General features: G+C 29.5%; 4 protein-coding genes across 6 annotated transcripts; 1 reads left to right on the top strand and 3 right to left on the bottom strand.

Annotated features, from left to right (window-relative positions):
- Positions 1 to 4,608: 4,608 nt before the first annotated feature.
- LOC132952635 (peptidyl-prolyl cis-trans isomerase-like) lies at positions 4,609 to 8,534 on the bottom strand. The gene is made up of 3 exons (XM_061024971.1): positions 8,323 to 8,534; positions 5,219 to 5,435; positions 4,609 to 5,153 (listed from the first exon to the last, which is right to left on the bottom strand). Exons 1-3 carry the CDS (start codon positions 8,389 to 8,391, stop codon positions 4,945 to 4,947), a joined length of 495 nt encoding a protein of 164 aa, XP_060880954.1. The 5' UTR covers positions 8,392 to 8,534; the 3' UTR covers positions 4,609 to 4,944.
- On the bottom strand, positions 8,318 to 12,779 carry LOC132952636 (uncharacterized). Its single transcript, XM_061024972.1, has 2 exons — positions 11,820 to 12,779; positions 8,318 to 11,468 (listed from the first exon to the last, which is right to left on the bottom strand). The coding sequence occupies exons 1-2, from the start codon at positions 12,241 to 12,243 to the stop codon at positions 11,434 to 11,436; spliced, it is 459 nt and encodes a 152-aa protein (XP_060880955.1). The 5' UTR covers positions 12,244 to 12,779; the 3' UTR covers positions 8,318 to 11,433.
- A 469-nt stretch (positions 12,780 to 13,248) lies between these two features.
- Positions 13,249 to 15,407, bottom strand: LOC132952637 (prefoldin subunit 1-like). 2 transcript variants are annotated; one of them, XM_061024974.1, is made up of 5 exons: positions 15,371 to 15,407; positions 15,111 to 15,227; positions 14,213 to 14,335; positions 13,609 to 13,737; positions 13,249 to 13,546 (listed from the first exon to the last, which is right to left on the bottom strand). In XM_061024974.1, the coding sequence occupies exons 2-5, from the start codon at positions 15,135 to 15,137 to the stop codon at positions 13,424 to 13,426; spliced, it is 402 nt and encodes a 133-aa protein (XP_060880957.1). In that variant the 5' UTR covers positions 15,138 to 15,227; positions 15,371 to 15,407; the 3' UTR covers positions 13,249 to 13,423. The 2 variants fall into 2 exon arrangements, with proteins under 2 accessions (XP_060880957.1, XP_060880956.1); XM_061024973.1 differs by lacking the exon at positions 15,371 to 15,407 and having other exon boundaries at positions 15,111 to 15,364.
- A 2,389-nt stretch (positions 15,408 to 17,796) lies between these two features.
- On the top strand, positions 17,797 to 20,637 carry LOC132951903 (uncharacterized). 2 transcript variants are annotated; one of them, XM_061023954.1, is made up of 7 exons: positions 17,797 to 17,944; positions 18,006 to 18,211; positions 18,287 to 18,404; positions 18,882 to 19,081; positions 19,155 to 19,283; positions 19,589 to 19,735; positions 19,803 to 20,637. In XM_061023954.1, the coding sequence occupies exons 2-7, from the start codon at positions 18,152 to 18,154 to the stop codon at positions 20,217 to 20,219; spliced, it is 1,071 nt and encodes a 356-aa protein (XP_060879937.1). In that variant the 5' UTR covers positions 17,797 to 17,944; positions 18,006 to 18,151; the 3' UTR covers positions 20,220 to 20,637. The 2 variants fall into 2 exon arrangements, with proteins under 2 accessions (XP_060879937.1, XP_060879936.1); XM_061023953.1 differs by having other exon boundaries at positions 17,861 to 18,211.
- The last annotated feature ends 10 nt before the right edge of the window (positions 20,638 to 20,647 follow it).

Here is a 20,647-nt window from a genome sequence, read left to right as displayed (position 1 = left end):
GGCGATCGCAGGGAATTGGCAACAGGTTTGATATTACATCGCCCATTGGTCGATTTTGTAGATACGGACAAGCAAACAAACAAGCCCGCCGGTCTAGATTATGACTTTTTGGTTAGTTTTTTATTTTTGTTAAATTAAATAAACCAGTAACCACCGCCAGTGAGTATTCTAACTTGTTTTTTTTATAGTTTTTATAGTTATAACCATGATATAATTAGCATGGTTATAAGTTATAACTACTACTGCTGGCGTATACTCAATTACTCGGTCCGGAGACAGGAATCGGGATCGTGCGCAAGTGTGTAACCAGTGGGTAGTGACTAGTGAGTACTGAATACTGAGTAGTCAAGGTTTTTAGATTATTATTTTTTTTATTATTATGCAGAGTAGTTACCAGTCAATAAATAATCGCGACATAGAATGTCTATAGCCCTAGACTCCTAGTAGTATTCTTGTCTATGGCCTAGTGTTCACATCCATCGGTGTTCGGAACGTTTACTAAAAAATTGAATTCGTTCACAATCACGTTCATTGATTAAAAAATGAACTCGTTCACGCTCATGGTTTTTTTTTCAAATATACACATTCACGTTCTTTGAAAAAAAAAATGAGTTCAATTAAATTATTATTTTTATGAATCTATTAAATATTAATACAAATTTGTGGAAATCATTATATTATTGTTGTTATATGTCGAGCCGAGCACACTACTGCACATTGGTATTACACGTAGATATTTGATTTTTATAACTCGTAATTATATAAAATATATAATGGGAATATTATAATTTCAGAATCATACAGCCTCCCCAGTAACTGACAAAATAAACAAACGTAAGTGATGTTGCGAGTTGGGTTTTTTTATTATTTTCACCTTAGCTATGTTGTTGAAAAGTCAAACAGAGCGGCCTAACCGTGCCAATAAACCTGTTGCCATTATAATTTTTGACATCGATGTTATTGGTTTCTAGATCTCAGCATTTAAATTGACTGTTGCTGGGATTTAGAAAGCAATATAACAGTTGTGCAATTGACAGCTCAAGATGAAACATTGTTTGAAAGTCAAACCGTGCCGCCATAGCCATGCAAATTGTTGACATCTGTTTTATTGGTTTCTAGATCTCAGCATTTAAATTGATTGTTGCTGGGATTTAGAAAGCAATATAACAGTTGTGCAGATCACATCTCAAGCTGCTACGTCGTTTTGTTTGGAAGTCGGAGTGACCAAACCGTGCCCCCATGGCTATGCAAATTTGTGACATCGGTTTTATTGGTTTCTAGATCTCAGCATTTAAATTGTTTGTTGCTGGGATTTAGAAAGCAATACAACAGTTGTGCAGTTGACAGCTTACGATACTACATTAATGGGAAAGCAAACCAAGCGGCCAATAAACATGCTGCCATGGCCATGACTATTTTTGACATCGGTTTTATTGGTTTCTAGATCTCAGCATTTAAATTGACTATTGCTGGGATTTAGAAAGCAATATAACAGTTGTGCAATTGACAGCTCAAGATGAAACGTTGTTGGAAAGTCAAACCGTGCCGCCATAGCCATGCAAATTTTTGACATCGGTTTTATTGGTTTCTAGATCTCAGCATTTAAATTGATTGTTGCTGGGATTTAGAAAGCAATATAACAGTTGTGCAGTTGACAGCTTCACGATACTACATTAATGGGAAAGCAAACCGAGCGGCCAATAAACGTGCTGCCATGGCCATGCCAATATTTTACATATGTTTTAATGGTTTCTACTTCCCAACATTTAAATTAATTATTGCTATACAAGCATCAAAGCATTATAAGAAAGTGTGTTAAGTGTCTTTTTTTTTTAAGATGTAAATATTTTTATTTATCTGTATGGCATTAGTATGAATCTGATAACGTGCTGGTTTAATTTTATAGTTTTAATGTTTTTTAATTCATTCAAAATTGTAATATTTTAGGGTATACTATTAATTGGAATTGTTATTAATGAAGCAGATATTCCATCATCTTTAGTAGAAAGCAACACCATTGAAGCTTATCAGCTACATATTGGTCAAGTTATGCTTGGATTATTTTTGCTTAATAAGTTAAAACAATTCTTAATATTATATTAATATTGAATTGTGTTTTATATTATTACCCATTAAAAATTTAACTGTATTCAATTACATTACCTACCTAAAAGTAAACTATTAATTTCAATTATAAATCCTATAAAATATTAAAACCTAATGTATTTTCATTCAAACCGTTGTTAGTTACGAATAATTAAAATAACATTAGGTACCTAATCAGTTTACTTAGATATTATGTAATAGTTTTATTAAAATACAGTTCAAGAATTTGGTAATTTGTTCAATAAAACAAAAAATAATTAAAATAAGGATGGCAATAGATATAATAATAATATAATAGGTGCTTTAACTTTTTTTCTGAAGGATATTTATTATTAATAATAATAAACCAAAAAAAAAACACAATATTCACTTGAGTTTAACACTGTAATAAACAATGAATAAAACGTTTAAAACAAGTTGTTTTAAATATAATATTATGTAATACCTAGTATGTAATTATTGAACTTTGGGCATTTTTACAAATTATTAAATATTGTTGGCTTAAAATAGACTAAATTATTAGTCTATTTTAACACTAGTTCAAGTAACCAAATCTCTAAAACACATTATCATGAACCTATTTATCCTAGATAGGTATTCTAAGTTAAAAAATGAAAATATCTCTAAAATTACCTACTAATGGTTTGATTATATATTAAGAAATATCAAAATTTTCAAAGAAGTCATCTGATGGATAATTTTTAAGAAAAAGGGCGATTTTCAAATTTAAAAAAAAAATCAGTTTTTACTTAATTTAGCGACATGACACTTAATAAATGGTACAAGTACAAATTCTAAGTATAAATATAATAGTCCTTTAAATTCAAAATAAAAAAGGTGGGTAAGTGGATGTCGCTCTGCTGTACAGTAGGTTACAAGTGGGTCACTCTAATGGATGGTGTTAAATTTAAATTCAATGATATAATATCATTGTATAAGAAAAACGATTCTGAGCAAAAACGGTCAGTCAGCCTATGATTTTTCCAAGTATATTTGATGATATTATTGTGAATAAAGTAATTTATACATAACCTATTTACGTGGAGCCTTGATTTCAATTTTCAATCCTTAATTATAAAAATTGAACATTTTATAAATTTTTAACTACAAAATAATTATTAAATTATAAATTTTGTCAAAATTCGAACTTTAATCCTAATAAAAAAAAATTGTGCCTATGTATTTTTAATATTTTTCAACTGCTATCAGAACGATATATCAGGAGCCTTGTATTACATTTTCACGCATTTTTACCCTACATAGAAAAATGAAAACAGACAACTCAAATAGAGCCATTATTTTCAAAATTTTATCGTGTATAGAAAATGCAAATACAAACAACCAGTAAAAATGTCATGTATATATGTTACTTGTTTTAAAGTTGCACCAAAAACCAAAATCGATTTTCTCGAAAACAGATTTTGCTTAAAAATTCCCGTTTTTCCTTAATTTTTCTTTTGTTTTTCACGGTGCTTTTGAAAACTACTGGGATCTTTTGACCCCCCAAAGTACTTACTAGATTCACTTTCCTATTAGAAAAGATACCGTTGAAGAAAATCCAAGCACTTTTACTGTCCTAAAAGGTGATGACACACAAAAAAAAATAAAAACACATCATTGTAAAATCAATACATTCATCGTTCCACTCGGAATCTAAAATATATCTCATAATTGCATACTTTGATTATTTCAGTACTTGGTAGAAATTTCCTTTATGATTTCCTGATTGATCGACATTTTTCAACAAATATAATCCTATATCTTAGTCCGCAAGTTGAATACTAAATTAAGTATATCTCCCTGAGTGTCTATTATTGTATAATATTTCATGAATATAGAAAATATAATATATTATACATGGTGCACCTCATGCATATTATACATACATGTTTTAGAATTTTTTTTTTTAAATTTTAGATGCCTATAATTTTTGTAACAATACATAGCAATATGCCAATATACAACATAATTTTTAATCATCAAAAATTGTTGATTGACTGGACTATACCTTAGACTATATTAAAAAAATTAAATGGATACCTAAGTATAATTTGATATAAATAAAATAAAAACATATTTTTACATAGTATAAAAATAAAAGGCATAATGTTACTTCATAAAATACAACCAATATTGAGAAAGTAAATTGCTAAGACACATTGAAAAGCACACTAAAGCAATACAATTTTTTTTTAATTATACTATTTTATCTTACTTTTTTTTTTAACTAATTGAACTTCTATGTACTCCGTTCTCCAGTGAGTTCTGAATATAAAATGTATGACAACTAACCAATTCCTATTTTTATTGATTATACAACATATTATATAATACATAAGAATTATTTAGTTTCTTATAGATATTAAATACTTCTGATACTTATCTAAAAGCTAATTATTTTATCTCCAAGTGTTAGGTGGTCACTTATTGGGATACACACATTTGACTATTTGATGCGGTTAGATTTTATAATTTATTCAATTGAAATAAAATAATTCAACATCAGTTTTTTTAATTGCTATTTATTATTTTTTTTTAGCCACTGTTGTAACACTAGATGAAAAAAAAATATCGAAGAGAACTAGTTAATAACTGTTAATGGTTTTTTTTCTTCATCTAAAAATTATCATCAGCTTGTTATAATTTTCTAAACAATTCAAGATATTCATACACAAAAGTAAAATAAAAAAAAAAAATAAGAAAATAGGTGAAAATTAGGTAATTATATAATAATAAAAAAGATGGAATGTTTCCAATTCCTGAATAAAGTTAACACAAAATTCAGCATATTTTTAAATGAAAATGTTAATTACCGAATATATGTAAAAAAAAAAAGGCTTAAAGTTCTCCACTATTAGCAACAACAATTTTCTTTTTGGTCTCTCCTGTATCAGTTCCATAACTCTCTAATTTTTTTACGACATCCATACCTTCGGTAACAGATCCAAAAACAACATGTTTACCGTCTAGCCATGTAGTCTTGACTGTAGTGATGAAAAATTGACTACCATTGGTATTTGGACCAGCATTAGCCATTGACAAAATACCTATGAAAACACAACTGTATATTAGCTTATTTACTCATAATAAATTAATCAATATAAATTCATACCGGGTCCAGTATGTCTAAGGGTAAAGTTTTCATCACCAAACTTGGCACCATAGATGGATTTGCCTCCAGTGCCATTATGATTGGTAAAGTCACCTCCTTGGCACATAAAGTTGGGGATGACACGGTGGAAAACACTACCTTTGTAACCGTAACCTTTTTCTCCAGTACACAAGGCACGGAAATTTTCAGCAGTTTTTGGCACAATGTCTTTTCGTAACTATGGGACAAAAAATTAATTTAATAAAAGCTAGAATAATATATTTATTTAAAAGCATATTAAATTGACATGATAGTTTTTTTTTTAAATAGGTAATAATGATACTAAAAATGGTGGACAAGTGGGCACCCCTCTGCTGTACAGTAGTTGTCAAGCATGTTGTTGTAATGGATGTTTTATATTTGAATCCAATGATAAATCATTGAATACGTAAAATGATTTTGAGTGGATACTAGCATTAGTGTATAAATAATCGGATTTAATAGTTAAAAAAAAAATTAATAAAATCGAAAATACCTCATACCATAACTTTTCGGTGAACTTTTTTTTTTATAGAAGCAGAAAAACTTGTTGAGAATCTTCTATTCAAGTTTATAATGTTAACTATGAGAAGAAAAACTTTAATGAATTTCTAACCGAAAAATAATTACATCAATTTTATCATGGCTATAAAGAACTCAAAAAAAGTCAAAATAGTTTGAAAATTTTACCATGTTTGGTCGTTAACATTGAGTAAAGGGAGCCGGAAAAAAAGTCCGACAAGAAAATTATTTTACAGAAAAAAAGTCCTGTTTAATTTAAAAAAAAATAAAATTACTAAATGTATAATATATAATATTAATTTAATTTAAAACTATAAATAATTAAAATTTAAAACTAATATTTATTTCGTTTTCGAATGCAATGGCCAATATTAATTAAAAATTGTTCCACCGATATTTCGTCAATGGCCAATCTAGAACATAAGTTTTTTAAACGTTCACCGGTACGTTTTTTTGGTGTTGGAATCCCATCACCTAATTCTTGTAACGCTATTTTAGCTCTATCTACTCCTAACTCTTCACGCATTTTAGAAATTAACTTCCATTCATATTTTATCTTATAATACAGATTAATTATGCTATCTTTATTGCCTTTTAATGTACACGATTTTTCTATCATATATTCTAGTATATTTTTTCTATCTACCTTACCTTAATACCTTCTATTTCTGTAGATTGTATAACGACGTGAAATTTTAATTCTTTATAGTTTTAAATTATATTAGATCATACCAATCATATATATTATTAATTTTGAATTAATTAAATAAGTTTAAATATTTTTTATGAAACAATAAATCAAACCGGACTTTTTTTCCGTATAATAATTTTCTTGTCGGACTTTTTCCGAAAAAAATTAAATCGGACTTGTTTTCCGTGTACTTTTTTTCCGGGATTCTTGAGTAAAAATGACGAGTGTCTAGGGTTATTTGTTTTTGAATTACGACAAAATATAAGAAAATCGATAGATATAAATTCGTAAATTTATTTACCGGTGAAAATCCAATATCGTAAAAATTCTAAATTCAAGCACTTAAAACTAAATTAATGTAACTTTCCACTAAACTTTTTTTTTTGTTTTATGTAGAAAAATTTGTGAGGAAACTTCTATTATAATGTACAGGCATAATATTATATATTAAGATCTCAATATTCTCAATTGAAAAAAAATTATATATTATACATTTAAACGACATGGCCCACGTCATATTCCATTGTGAACACGCCTTGGTTATATTTGCATTGGGTATTTCTGAACGCTTCTCGGAATTAATGTATAATGACTATATTATAATGGTACTATGGTGGGGGCTCCGTAGGGCCATCTAAACAAGCACCAAACTCCGAACAAAAGTTCGTCGAACAGCTGTGAGATGTGAGTCACATCAAGTGATAACCAATGTGGTAGGGACAAGGTCTTTTTTCATTTTTTTTATGGAGTAGTGCTTGTACAGTTGTACGTACAATATGCACTTCATAAGGGCATGAACTAGGAACGGAGCGCAATTATGACGGTAGTCTGTGCGGAGCGTGTGAGGGCCCGGCCATCCACATTAGTATTCGATTTGACCTCAAAACGCGCGCTGAAGCTAATATGCAGAACATAATTTGGACGAAAAATTTCATATATAACTGTATTTTTTACGAGCGAAAATCCATTACAATCATATTATGTGTGTCTGTGTGGGGGGGGGGGGGGGCACAACAGCATAAGACTGACCATTTTTGTTGGAGGCGTTGAAAATATTGGGCACTTTTGGCAACGGGTCAATATAAATATCAAGCGCCGCGAAAAATGTTCGTAGCTGTATAGAAGAGGTTTTCGAATTTTTTTTCATACACGTCATAGCAACGAACGTCGTATAGAGCATAGGCGACCCCCCACTCTACGACTTCGGCTACTTATAGTTAAACAATTTTTTTTTTTTTTTTCATTAGGGTTAAGGCTTCGACTGCTCAGGTCATTAGCCTGTGGTACTGTAGGGGGGGGGGGGGTACTGTAGATCTTTACACGTGATTTTGTTTTGGCAGAATTTTTAATTTGGGCACCCGTAGGTATCTGCCATGCCCGGGTGGGGGATGGCGGCACTTGTTCTCCGGACACCGTGACTTGCCAGAAGAAAAATGCCGCCCTCGGCCAAGGTATCGAACTCGGGCCGGCTGCGTCGCAGCCGACGCCTTAGTCCGCTCGGCCACTTCGTCCCCCAGTTAAACTATTGTAAATATGTAAATATCAGAATATTATTGTAATCACCTTACTTATGTATATTTTTATTACCAATTGTAATTATCCTTAGTACTTAAAAATTAATTATCATGTTATAATGTTAAAAATTATGTATACTTTCAATATCCCTAGATTTAGATAGCCTTAGGCTAGGAAAGTCTTATATTTAATAAAGAAAAAAAAAAAAAGGCGATTTATGACGGCCGGCTCCTCGGCAAAGAACGTCAGAACACTCAAATGCCTACATACGTTGCCCCCCCCCCCCCGCCCGTGGACGATGACATTGATCAATATATTACTGTTGACTGTGTCCGTGTACCGGTGCGAAACAACTTACTTCGATAACGATCCTGCCGGCCGGTTGTCCGTCGACGGTCATGTCGAAAAACACTTTCGGGTTGGCCATTGCGCGGGCGGGCGGGCGGCTGGATTGTCGGCACTGAAGAGGCGTCGTCGAAATAGCGACCGAAGGCGATGGCGATAACGAGACGACGCTGCGGGACTGAGAACGTTGAGCGTGCGACTAATCATTAAAGTTTAAAAGCGGCAGTGCGCGACGATCGGGATTCGGGACCGGGGTCCAAAAATCGTCGTCATACTATCGATATTGTTGACGATTCGATAGTTGCAGCACTGGTGGTATGGGACTATAATGGATGACGTGTTAGTACAACTCATAATCGTTTGTTTTTGTCAGACATCGATGTCTATAGATTCTGTCGCTGGTCAATATGGCGTCGGTTTGCGGGCGGCGGCCGCGGGGGGGGTGGCTTAAAAATCGATGAGCGGTCGCGTTATAGTCACCACTCGGCACTCGCTTTGTCGCGAAATGGTGCAAAATTTTAAAATACACTCACGCGGAAGCGGGAATCGCTGTCTCGGGAGGGAAGGAAATGATTTTATCCAGTAGCCCCGCCTCTAAAGTTAGGACTCCGGAAACTTTTGCATAAGTATTATAAACAGCCTAAGGGGGTGGGGGAATTGATCCCCTCCCATAAATACACCACTGACGTGTAGTACACTGTCGGGTAGTGTCACCTATTTACAATTTGTACTCTTCTTGAAGCTGATGTAAACTTGTTACTTATAAATTATATAATAAACGCAAAAAAAAATATTATTTCGTATTTTATTTCCATTTTTAAGAACATTCTATGAACATTCTTGTTCCATGTAATTTCAAGCTAAATATAATTGCATTTGAAATATTTTACAGCTTCCTCTCAGTATTATGATTAATTTTAGTCTTTAGAACCTTTCATTATATCAATTATATTGTTATGATAAGATTTATAATTTTTTTTGTGTCTATCGTCATTAGCTGTGATATTTAGGAGCTTTAAAACTGATGCTAAATTATGTCAAAGTACTAACATTCAAATTGATGTTAATTTCTGGTACTAAAATACCAAATTGGAATAGGATCAAAAGTAGAAAATCCCCAGTTAAAAAATTCAAAATAATCGCCAAAAGAGAATACACAAAACCAGTTTTTAACAAAATTTATTTTTGTTTTTTATTGTAATTTAAAAAGGAATATCCTTCAAGAGTTTTTTCACCTAACATTTATATTAGCATTTTCTAGACATCAAATAATGAAAATAATATTTTGGTTAATTTTGAGCTATCTATAGCCATTTTAAATTTACGATTTATTTTTGGTTTTATAGTGATTAGCATTAATTCAAGCTTGAAATTCTTTTGTAAAGTTCTTCATAAGTTGGTCTTACAGCATTCTAAAAATACATAGGCACAATTTTTTCGATTAAACATTTAAGTTCTAGTTATTACAACATTTTATATTTAAATGACGGATAACGATTTTTCCTTTATGCTGTAATTTAAAAAATATCAATTCAAGGGATTTGAAACTATTTAACATAATGATGACACTATTTTTGGTAACGGTGTCATATGCGATCTACCATAATTTCCATGATTGTTATACACAATAATATACATTCAATGTGCTGGTCATTTGTTAGGGAACCAGTTAGTGGGGCCATAAATATGTCCCTTTAGTTGATATTAGGAAAAAAAGTCCCCGGAAAAAAAGTCTCGGAAAAAAAGTCCCCGGTGAAAAAGTCCCACGGAAAAAAAGTCCCATGGAAAAAAAGTCTCCAAATTAATATTTGATTTAAATTCAGTCTTTTATCATATAGGTATTTATATAGGTACATAGCCCATAGGTAATACATGTTACATATTTTATTGAACATAATTAACAAGCAACTAAATTAAATAGGTACCTTTCTAGGATTAAAAATTATTGTAGATAAGTATTCATATAGATAACTTGTTATCTATAATTAAATAAATCTGCACAGCCATTCTCAATTGATGAATTGTTAAACATATAATAATATTATTTAAAAAATATAAAAATGTATTTATTTAGATATGTACCCCTCGTAAAATAATTAAAAATTGAATACAATATGTCCTATAATATTATTTAAAAAATATAAAAGTGTAATTATTCAGATATAAAAGATCTTTCTTATATTTTGACCTATATTTGATTTAAAAAATTAGGAACATCTACAGATTTGCCTTCATCAAAACGTTTACATAAAATGTTCAATCGAACTTCAATTTTTTTACCAGCTTTTGTTTTTTTCCGATTAATTTCTCCTAATTCAGCCAATGCCATTCTTGCCTTGTCCGTTCCAACTTCTTGACACATTTTTGTTAGTAATTTCCAAATACTGGGATGTTTAATGCCGACGAGATGGGAAAACCTATTGATCCAGCCTTCACAAGCATTATTAGTTCTGTGTGGATTTGTTGACAGAGTTGTTATATTAACGTTCCATGACTCTGGTACAAACAATGGTGGTGTTCTTCTTAAAATTATATTGTTTGTTTTTTTAACTTTCCTGAACGTACCTCCAACATAATTTTCATCAAAATACTGAAGTAGATCTTCTGCTCCAGTTGGACAATTTTATTTTAAATAATTCATTCCCTCACAAACTTTATCCACAGGGAGAAAAGCCAATCCATCCATCATAGCACAGTATAAATTGAAGTTTTCGTCCTCTCTATATCGCTTACTCAAGCCCAGGTTTTGTATTTTTCTGTAAGTGCTTTGCGATAAATGATAAAAGCACCCTCGAATTAAAATTTGTTCACCAAAAACTATTTTGGCAGCTTTGTGAACTGCGATTTCAAAATCAACATTAAAGTATAACGGATCTGGGTATAGTTCGCGATTGTTACACTCATTCAAAATTATTTTGAACATTTCTTCATAAGTGTTTTGCGTTTTTCGCTCAAGTAAGCAAAACACTGGCGTAATAAAAATTTCATTTACTTGGATTCGAATGACGTACAGTTGTAAAAAATGCTCGGGCGCTAAACCAAAGTTCCCATCAATAACCATATCGGAACTATCTAACGCAAATATTATAATCCGTTCACTTGACTCTAGACCATTATCTTTCAATCAAAATCGCTCATTCCCACAACGTGTCCAATCATCTAAAACCATAGTACAAATAATGATGAATTATTTTTCCGTTAGTAATACTCCACATTATACACATTTATTATTATGGAACAATTCTATTTTAGCTTTAAAATTAAAGCATTTTTTGAACTTTAAATGCTTATAAAAAAAACTGTGACTAACGATTTTTAATATTTTTCATCTGTCTTTGAAACAATACAGTAGGAGCCTTGTATTAAATTTTCAAGTATTTTTACTTGAAAACATGTACGCAAAATCTGTTTTAATTTTTATAAAATTGATTTATAAAATTTAAAAACTATTTTATAGTAAACCAAGCCATTTATAAATTATTATAATAATAGTTACCTAATGCAAATTACCTTCAATAACAAGTTCTTGTAGACTATTTGGTTTTTTCGGGTTTAAACTGCTTCTTTGATTACGAATACTTCTTTTTATTGAATCTTCGGATGGTAATTCAATTAATATCTCTTTTGGTAAATTTTGTACAGCTTGAGCAAAAATTTGTCCTGGATTGTTGCAAGTCTGAAGTGAACAATCTTTTATCGTTTGTTTGATTTTCATTGCTCCTATTTCACCTTTATTAGCACTATGACTGTGTTCTTCTTCAAAACGTATGATTTTTTTCATTTTCAAATTGGTAATTAACATTGCTGGACACTTAAGTGACGATTTCTTGGAACATTTCCATCGGATTATACTTTGGCATATTTTTTTTATAGTATAAGTATAACCTTTTAGTGCAATTTTATGATTTCCCTTGTTTGATTTAAGAAGTTCCATGGTTAAACACTTAAACTACACTCGCGTACAACTCGAAACTAATACGAAACTGGATACGTATGATAGGTTAGGTTATTAGGTATCTGTATATGGTACTGTGTGTAACTGTCAAACTATAGATTATGTCAATTAATTGTCATGTACTATCTACAGATAAGATTTGTCAACCCAACTTATTTTATAAATAAAATAAGAAGTTTAGTGGAAATATTGTTTTATTTATACTGCAACGGGAGACTTTTTTTCAATTTTTCAATTTTTTTCAAGACTTTATAAGGTACCTATTTAATTTAGTTGTTCGTTAATTATGTTCAATAAAATATGTAACATGTATTACCTATGGGCTATGTACCTATATAAATACCTATATGATAAAAGACTGAATTTAAATCAAATATTAATTTGGAGACTTTTTTTCCGTGGGACTTTCTTACCGGGGACTTTTTTTCCGTTTACCCCTTTAGTTAGCAGTTAGCACAAACAATTGTAGATAATAAAATTATGGTAGAGTTCTTACAACACTAGTGAAGTACACATTCATTGCTTATGACAAGTCGACACCGTTACCTTATTTTCTATACATAATGACATTTTCAATATATTTGTACTAATATTCTAATTTCTATGAAATTATTTATACTGTTCTACTGTACAGTATGGACTTCAGTTAAAAAAAATAATCTATGGTATAAATATATAATATTATAATAATAATTTTATTACATATGTGATGGTTATGGTCTTTTTAGCAAAAATAAGTTCAACCTACTAAAATTACTAAAATAAAAAAAAATTAAAAATAGTAATATAAATGAGTACAAAATATCATTAGAAATAAATACTGGCAGTATATTTTCATAATTGAATTTAAATTTAAATATTTATTTTAATACATTAATTTCAGTGATTTACTCAATTATGAGCAAACCTCTAGTTATACAGCAAGTTGGCAGGGCAACTTACCCATTTTTAAAATTTAAATTTGGATGATAACAAAAATGAAAATAGTGTTATAATGATTTTATTATAATTTATAACTTTATAAGTAATATCATAAATTGGTTTTTTCAGATAGGTAAGTAAACAAATGTATTGTTAAAAGTGTTAGAAAACAAAAAATACCAACCGTGGAGTTAATTTAATAAATAAGAATTTAAAGAAAAGCCAAATTTAAATGATTTTAGTCTTTAGAACTGCCTGGTTGATTTTCTTTGTCGCTGCCAACATCTCTTTTGCGTTGTACCATTTCACGCAAATTATTCTCACTTTCTTTCAAATTACCTTCCAAGTATTGTTTAGTGTTCTAAAGTAAAATAAAAATAATGAGTATTTTAAATTAATCTTTTTGATAAGAGATATACTTACTTCTAAGACAGTAATTTTTTGTTCTGTATCGCTATTAACTTTATCTAAGTTTTTAAATACTTCATCTCTTGGTGTTAATACAAATGCACGACCTAAAGCTTCATATGTGTTCACATCTTTTGGAATTTTCTACAGATATATAAAAAGAAAAACATTTTAAAACTACTGTGACTGCGGCACTGCATTACTTTAAATATCAGTATAAATGGTGCATGCACAACTAAACAACAAAAAGAGAAAATTATCGATTATGGATGAAATTATTAATGATTTATATTTTATATTCATTAATAATGTGCTTGTTCAAAATTTAAATTTGTGTACACACAAATTCTCAAAAGAATATTTAATTCTGGAATATGAAAAATGTATGTTCACTCAAAAAAATAAAAATTTAAATAAGACAACACTACAAATGGTAAAAAAAAATATAATTTTTTTAAACATGTGGTTTTTTAATGATTTTAAATAATGTAAACTACTATAATAATGTATACTTTTTGAGATAATGAGTGTGACTAGTTAAAAGTACTATCCTATTTCTATATATATAAATAATATATATTAATATACACTAATGTTACGTATTTATAAACTCTAATACCTCTAGTTCTTGCTTAGTAAGAATATTATGTTGCTTTGTACGACGAAGAGTATCAATTTGCAAATCAGCCAATTTTATTTTTTGAGATGCATATAATAGTTTTTCATGAAGTTCTTTGAATGCCTGAAACAATCATATTTACAATAATATGTTATTACCAGTAATATGCAATAGTTCTGATTAATTTAATTATATACATTTGTATACTATTAATCAATATATTCAACAAAACAATCATAAAACATTTTTTATGTTCAAATTTCTGGCTTGGTATTAGAAATATTGATTCTAATAAAATTGTTAATTTAATTATATTATGATTGCAATAACTTAATGAAATTTAAAATTATATTTTATTTTTAGTGTTATGTCAAGTTTTATCACAACTATTTTTAACATTAATAAGTTAACTACAAATTTATGACCTCAATGACTAAATTTCAAGCCAAGAGAAAACGTCAGCAAATCAATAAACATGATTTATTGTTTAAGAGCTTTATGATACAACATAGTAATCAACATGGTTTTGTTAATAAATCTAAAAGGGGATAGCATCAGATCACTTACATACCATACAATTTTTCTAAATGGTATCATAACATACATTTTAAGACGTAGCCGTTTAACATAGTACCTACTACCTACAATAATGATCAGATGTTTACCTATTAAATTTGCAACCTTCTGCCGGGCTTCTGGTATTGACAATATACTAAAAAGGATCATGGTGAGTTACTTATATATGATAATCATTCATAAATATCAAATATTTTGGTTGATATAAATTCGAAAGAATGTAAAAATATTTACCTATTTTATGATTTATTTAATAATATATACATTACAAGTGTTAGTATTAAGTAGTAACAAAACTAAAATAACGAACGGATTTACTTACATTTTTTAAGTCCATATCTACAGCCATATTTATGATTGCAATTTCAATATAAAATATTCAGTGGTAAGTAGATGCAATATTATTATTATAAACCCTAATAAAAATATTGCAATACACCTATATAAGAAAGATTTTGTTAAATGTGAAATGAGATTACGAATCAGGAATTAAATAATAAGAAAATAGAAATAAGCAATAAGATTATAATTTATAATATATTATAATATTACACCACAATAATATATAATATAAATGCATACCCACGCGACGAACTATCAAGAGACCTTTAAAAGTGATAGTGAATAATAGTTATAATAATAATATTTCATATTTATCATGGACTTGAGATATCTGATATACCACCATACGATAACACCTTGTCCCCTTATCTAAATATACCATATGGTCATAGATAATACATATTATAATATGGTATACCACCCTCACATATAGACCATATTATTATTTATTAAGCCCCATAGATCAGAGATCTTTTAGGGCCGTTCTTACAATGTCCGGTTAAAGTTAACCGACACTTAACCGGAAAATGTAAGAACAGCCCTTAATATATTAATGAGCAGGGTCCGGAGGCCGGAAGTCGGAACCATTGACTAACTTGATGCATTCAATTTCCATATTATGGATGTGTCTGTCATCGCCTTTTAGGACAGTAAAAGTGTTTAGATATTCTTCAATAGGTATCTTTTCTGATAGGAAAGTGATTCTATTTGGTACTTAGAGGGGGGGGGGGGTCAAAAGTAAAAAATTCCTAACAGTTTTCGAAATCGCAGGGAAAAAGAAAAGAAAAATTAAGGAAAAGCCGAAATTTTTACGCATTGTCGATTTTGGTTTATGGTACTCTAAAACAAACAACAGTATTTACTATTATGTACATGACATTTTCACTGGTTGTTTATATTCACATTTTCTATACCTACACGGTGTCACGATAAAATATTTTGATTTGTTTTGCAGTGGCGTACATTCAAATTTGCTCGGGGGGGGGGGTTAAAAAAAAATAACCAGCACTAAAACCTTCTCTTTGCAACTACCCATTCTCCTAACAATCAAACACATTACACGTATAAATATTAATAGGCAAATTAATAGCAAAACAAATACAAAGGTTTACGTAACTCATGGCAGTTAAATATTATTTAATATGCACATAGTAAGTACAGAATATTATAAATATTATATTATTAATTATTTATAATAAAAATTCTAGTCTCCTTTTTTTATTGGATAGTTCAACCAGCACTTCATCAGGAGTAATTGAATCATTTTTGTTGATCGAGAGCGTAGCTAGACCATTAAGAGTTCCACTAGAGGAACTTATAAATGTTTGAGTTGCATTCAATGAATTTGACAATGAATTCATTATTGAGGGTGGTTTCGAAAAAAAAAAAATTGCAGTTTCAATTGTTTTTTTTCAGCCATGATTACTATTTATTTTACCTTCAAAACCTAAAATATATCGAAATCGAATGATAATGATTATGATGTGATAATAAATCATTAAAAATTATTATTAACAGTATTGACGTTGATAGTTAGAACATTAAAATTAAAAATACCTACTCATCGTATTATGATGTACACAAATAATATCTGTTTGAAAGACAACTAAAATATATAATACTTATTTATTATTATTTATTACTTATTACTTATGTGATAGGTAACTTCTGTACTTAAAAATACAATATATACTATATATATGTGTATGCATATTAACTTAACTGAGTTAAAAAAAAAAAAAACTTCCATTTCACCGTATTATTGTCACTCACGCAAAATTCAACGATTATAACGCAATTGGTTTTTTCTCCGTTGTCTGATCGAGTCGGTCGAGATAAAAACAATATTAATATGTATTTATATCCGCACGCAACTAACTAACTTAGTATACTATATTATAGATTGTGTGCAAACACGTTGCAGACACCTATGTACAGCAGAGCGACATCCACTTACCCACCTTTTTTTTATTAATGTCAATAAAATTGTATGATGTTTTCGATTTTAATTGTACAATAGCGTCCACGCCGGGTGTATAATATTATATGCTTTTAATAAATTTGTTTTAATTACGAGTCTCGTCCAAGGTGGATTTACCTTTTACATAGCAAATCGAGGCATCGTGAGTTGTTGTTTTCGAATTAATTTAATTGTCCGAGCGAGCGATTTGCCACTCCGGCAGCCGGGTGTATATTGTATTAGGCGTAGGTAGTAGCATTGATTATAAATACTAGTATTTATAATCAATGGTAGTAGGTACCTATATAGTATATAGTATATGAAAATACTAAATAAATTTTAATTAGCTATAACAAGGTATACCACAATATTTTATTCAAGTGTTGTGTACAGACTGTACAGTTAGTCATACATTACAATATTACGGTATTAACATTATTCATTAATTTAGTAATTGTACACAACCACGATGTAGAAAAAATTCTCTCTGCACCGAGGAAATTCTATAGCGGAAAACGTTTTACAACGCCAACGTTTAGCAAACGAACGTTCCGAATTTCTCCGTTATCAAACGTTTGCAGCTACAGAATTTCCTCATGGTGTACAATACCACGAACATAATATAATAGTACAATACTATAATATTATAGAAGTCTGTGTGGGTGATGGGGACAGTTGGGTCCCGTGATAAGAAATTATAATTGACAATCTTAATGACTCGTGCAGTTGTGCACACTGTACGCAGTTTGAGGCCCCGACGTGAATCCGCCTACATACATGATAAAGAAAACCTTTCGATCAGCTCGAAAACGAATTCCACAGCAACAAATTGTTGTTCAACGAATAATAATAAAGTTTGTTTCAGCGCACAGTTTTGTGATAATAATATTATTCCGGGTTTTTTCTCTCTATCAGCGCTGCTGCCGATCTTCGTTCGACACGACCTACTTAATTTGCCGTCGACATCGAAGCTGGCAGTTAAATTTTAATCCGGTTGACGGTCGTACTGGTGGTGTTTTTATATTTATCATCAAACCGTTTTCGGAAGACATAACGAAACCATGACGTCCTCAAAGTACTGTTTGAAAACTCGCAATAGAATGAAACTTCCAAACGCCAAGGCAAGTGTTTACCAGCCTCAGAAATTATTATTATTGCATTAATGTAATACGTCGAACATTTTTTTAACGTTTTAGAAGTTAGATAACGAACAGGACCATGATCTGTTTTTGTCAAAGTTTACTTCGGCACTTTGTGGCGACAGTTTCAACAGACTCCCGTTGAACTCCACATTAGGACGTCTGCCATTATCTGGTACGAGATACATTATTTCACCACAATATTTTATCATACTAAAGATATTAAGTTAATGTGTGCCTTTACGGCTTTATGTAGTAGGTACCTGATTATATTTTGTGTTAGGTTTCCATGTTGACAAACTAATGTACCTATGCATTTAACAAAATTAAATGGGATTTTTCGTTTTAAATAATATTATCTAGATGTTCTAAATGTACAGTAGATTTTTTAGCACGATAGTATTAAGTAAATTGGGTTCTAATTTGATTTGGTTCTCAAACATATTTTATTAAATAGAAGTTCATCTGGTACTTGGAAGTTTCACTGTATTACAGTGATCAGTAATAATTTAATTCTATAAGAAATATATTTGATTAAATACTACTTAATAGCTCACTATATAAATATATTCTTACTATGTGATTAATTATATTTGATTTAATTTTAAACAATAATTTAGTAAAATATACATTTTACCTTTTTTAATTACAGAATTAGCCCAGGAACTCAAAACAGGGAAATTGATATCAAAATTTGAAGATTTTGATTATTACACTGATGGCGAAGATGAATCACCATATGTTTACACATGTTCATTTGTATTGGCTATAATGTATTTTGAACGACTTAAAGTATCAAATCCTAACTATTTGAAATCTATTAACTCATCAGAATTATTTCTGATATCTTTGGTAAATCAAACAATACTATTGTACGTTATCAAAATGATGAATTAAACATTAAAAACTTAAATGTTTTTTATAGTTAGTTGCAAGTAAATATCTCCATGACGATGGAGAACTTGATTCCGCGATAAATAGTGAATGGGCCGTAGCTTATGGTATCAGTCTTAAAACTATCAATCAAATGGAAAAAGATTATTTATCAGCCATGGTAAGACTTAAATTTTAATCCTAATTGATACTGATCTCACCAATAAAATATATTTTTAATTGGTATGCCATATTTAATTATTATTCAACATTTGAATTGATTTATAGCTATTGTTATTAAATATTTTACTATTAAGTAAACATTATAGAAGTATATTAAATATTTTATGTTCTTATATAATATATTCAAAATGAGCTCCATTTATTAAATATTATGAAAAATATAAAATCTTATTTATCTAACAATTAAAATTTAGTTCACAAGCTGGTAATGCCAAATTAATCTTTTTTTTTATATTTATATAGAATTGGGAATTTTTTATAAGTGATGAAGAATTTACAAATAGACATAAAGAAATAGTTAATCAACTATACAGTGATATAGAGAAATCCAACTCTGTACTGTTAAAGATGTTCCTATTGATCTCATCAGTTGTACAAAAAATAAGAAAGGTAAGTTAAGATTTTTTTTTAGTTCAATTACTTGAATTTCATTATTTGTTGTGTTATTGCTTATTAGTTGTACCGAAGGAAAATTGTCCGCCAGAAAATGAAACATATGATCGCCATGTCAACTGTTATCACTGTGGTCACTGCAACTACTATGCAACTTAACCATGGAAATCAAAATTTGGTCCAAGAATTGTATGAACAAATTGAGTCTAATCCAGATTACCCAACAATTCCCTCCACCCATAAAAATGACATAGTAAAACCTGAAAACGTAAAAGACATATCTAAAGGATGGAATTCGTCTAAATTACTACAGTTATTAGACCATTTATTACTAATGAACACATGTGTATCTGATGATGATCATCAACTATCATTTCAAACAACCCTTAGTAAATCAAACAAAAACCAATTTAGGAATATTACACATTTCAAAAGTATTATATTTTTTAACTATTTACAAACCATAAACTATACGTATTGAAGTTAAGTCTTACTTACCTTTGTGGGTTCTAATTTACTCAAATATATTTTAACTAATATTTTATGTTGTATCAGTTTTTTTACAAATGTTTTGTACCAAACTCAATAACAAAATGCATATTAGAATATATCATAAACAATTTATTGTTACATAATAACTTATAAAAGCATTACAAACATTGTATTTTATTTAAAATTTATGTGAATTTATTTTTAAACAACAAAAGTTTACAAGATAAATATCACATATTATATTTATAAACATTTTTTTTATTATTTTTATTGAGTATTAAGATAATCATATGGTTTAAAATTAACTTTATTTACATATTTGATATTTTGATTATTAAATACTAATTAACAAGAATAAGTTTATGTGCAATTGAATTTATTAAAGTATAAAAGGCTGAATAATAAAATATTATGTTT

This window comes from Metopolophium dirhodum, chromosome 9 (genome assembly GCF_019925205.1).
Source record: "Metopolophium dirhodum isolate CAU chromosome 9, ASM1992520v1, whole genome shotgun sequence".
Lineage (NCBI taxonomy): Eukaryota > Metazoa > Arthropoda > Insecta > Hemiptera > Aphididae > Metopolophium > Metopolophium dirhodum.
Note: the sequence above shows the minus strand (reverse complement) of the source record. Positions and strands in the feature narration are given on the sequence as shown.

Bases quoted from the DNA above. Each gene is read 5' to 3' on its own strand.
- LOC132952636 (XM_061024972.1), bottom strand. From the start codon at position 12,243: ATGGAACTTCTTAAATCAAACAAGGGAAATCATAAAATTGCACTAAAA. The intron at 11,469-11,819 runs GTAATTTGCATT...CTATGGTTTTAG, and splicing joins ACAAGAACTTGTTATTGAAG to ATGATTGGACACGTTGTGGG.
- LOC132952635 (XM_061024971.1), bottom strand. From the start codon at position 8,391: ATGGCCAACCCGAAAGTGTTTTTCGACATGACCGTCGACGGACAACCG. The intron at 5,436-8,322 runs GTAAGTTGTTTC...TTTGTCCCATAG, and splicing joins CCGGCAGGATCGTTATCGAA to TTACGAAAAGACATTGTGCC. The intron at 5,154-5,218 runs GTATGAATTTAT...GTGTTTTCATAG, and splicing joins CCTTAGACATACTGGACCCG to GTATTTTGTCAATGGCTAAT.
- LOC132952637 (XM_061024974.1), bottom strand. From the start codon at position 15,137: ATGGCTGTAGATATGGACTTAAAAAAT. The intron at 14,336-15,110 runs GTAAGTAAATCC...TGATTGTTTCAG, and splicing joins TAGATATGGACTTAAAAAAT to GCATTCAAAGAACTTCATGA. The intron at 13,738-14,212 runs GTATTAGAGTTT...ATATATCTGTAG, and splicing joins TTACTAAGCAAGAACTAGAG to AAAATTCCAAAAGATGTGAA.
- LOC132951903 (XM_061023954.1), top strand. From the start codon at position 18,152: ATGACGTCCTCAAAGTACTGTTTGAAAACTCGCAATAGAATGAAACTT. The intron at 18,405-18,881 runs GTACGAGATACA...TTTTAATTACAG, and splicing joins AGGACGTCTGCCATTATCTG to AATTAGCCCAGGAACTCAAA. The intron at 19,736-19,802 runs GTAAGTTAAGAT...ATTGCTTATTAG, and splicing joins TTGTACAAAAAATAAGAAAG to TTGTACCGAAGGAAAATTGT.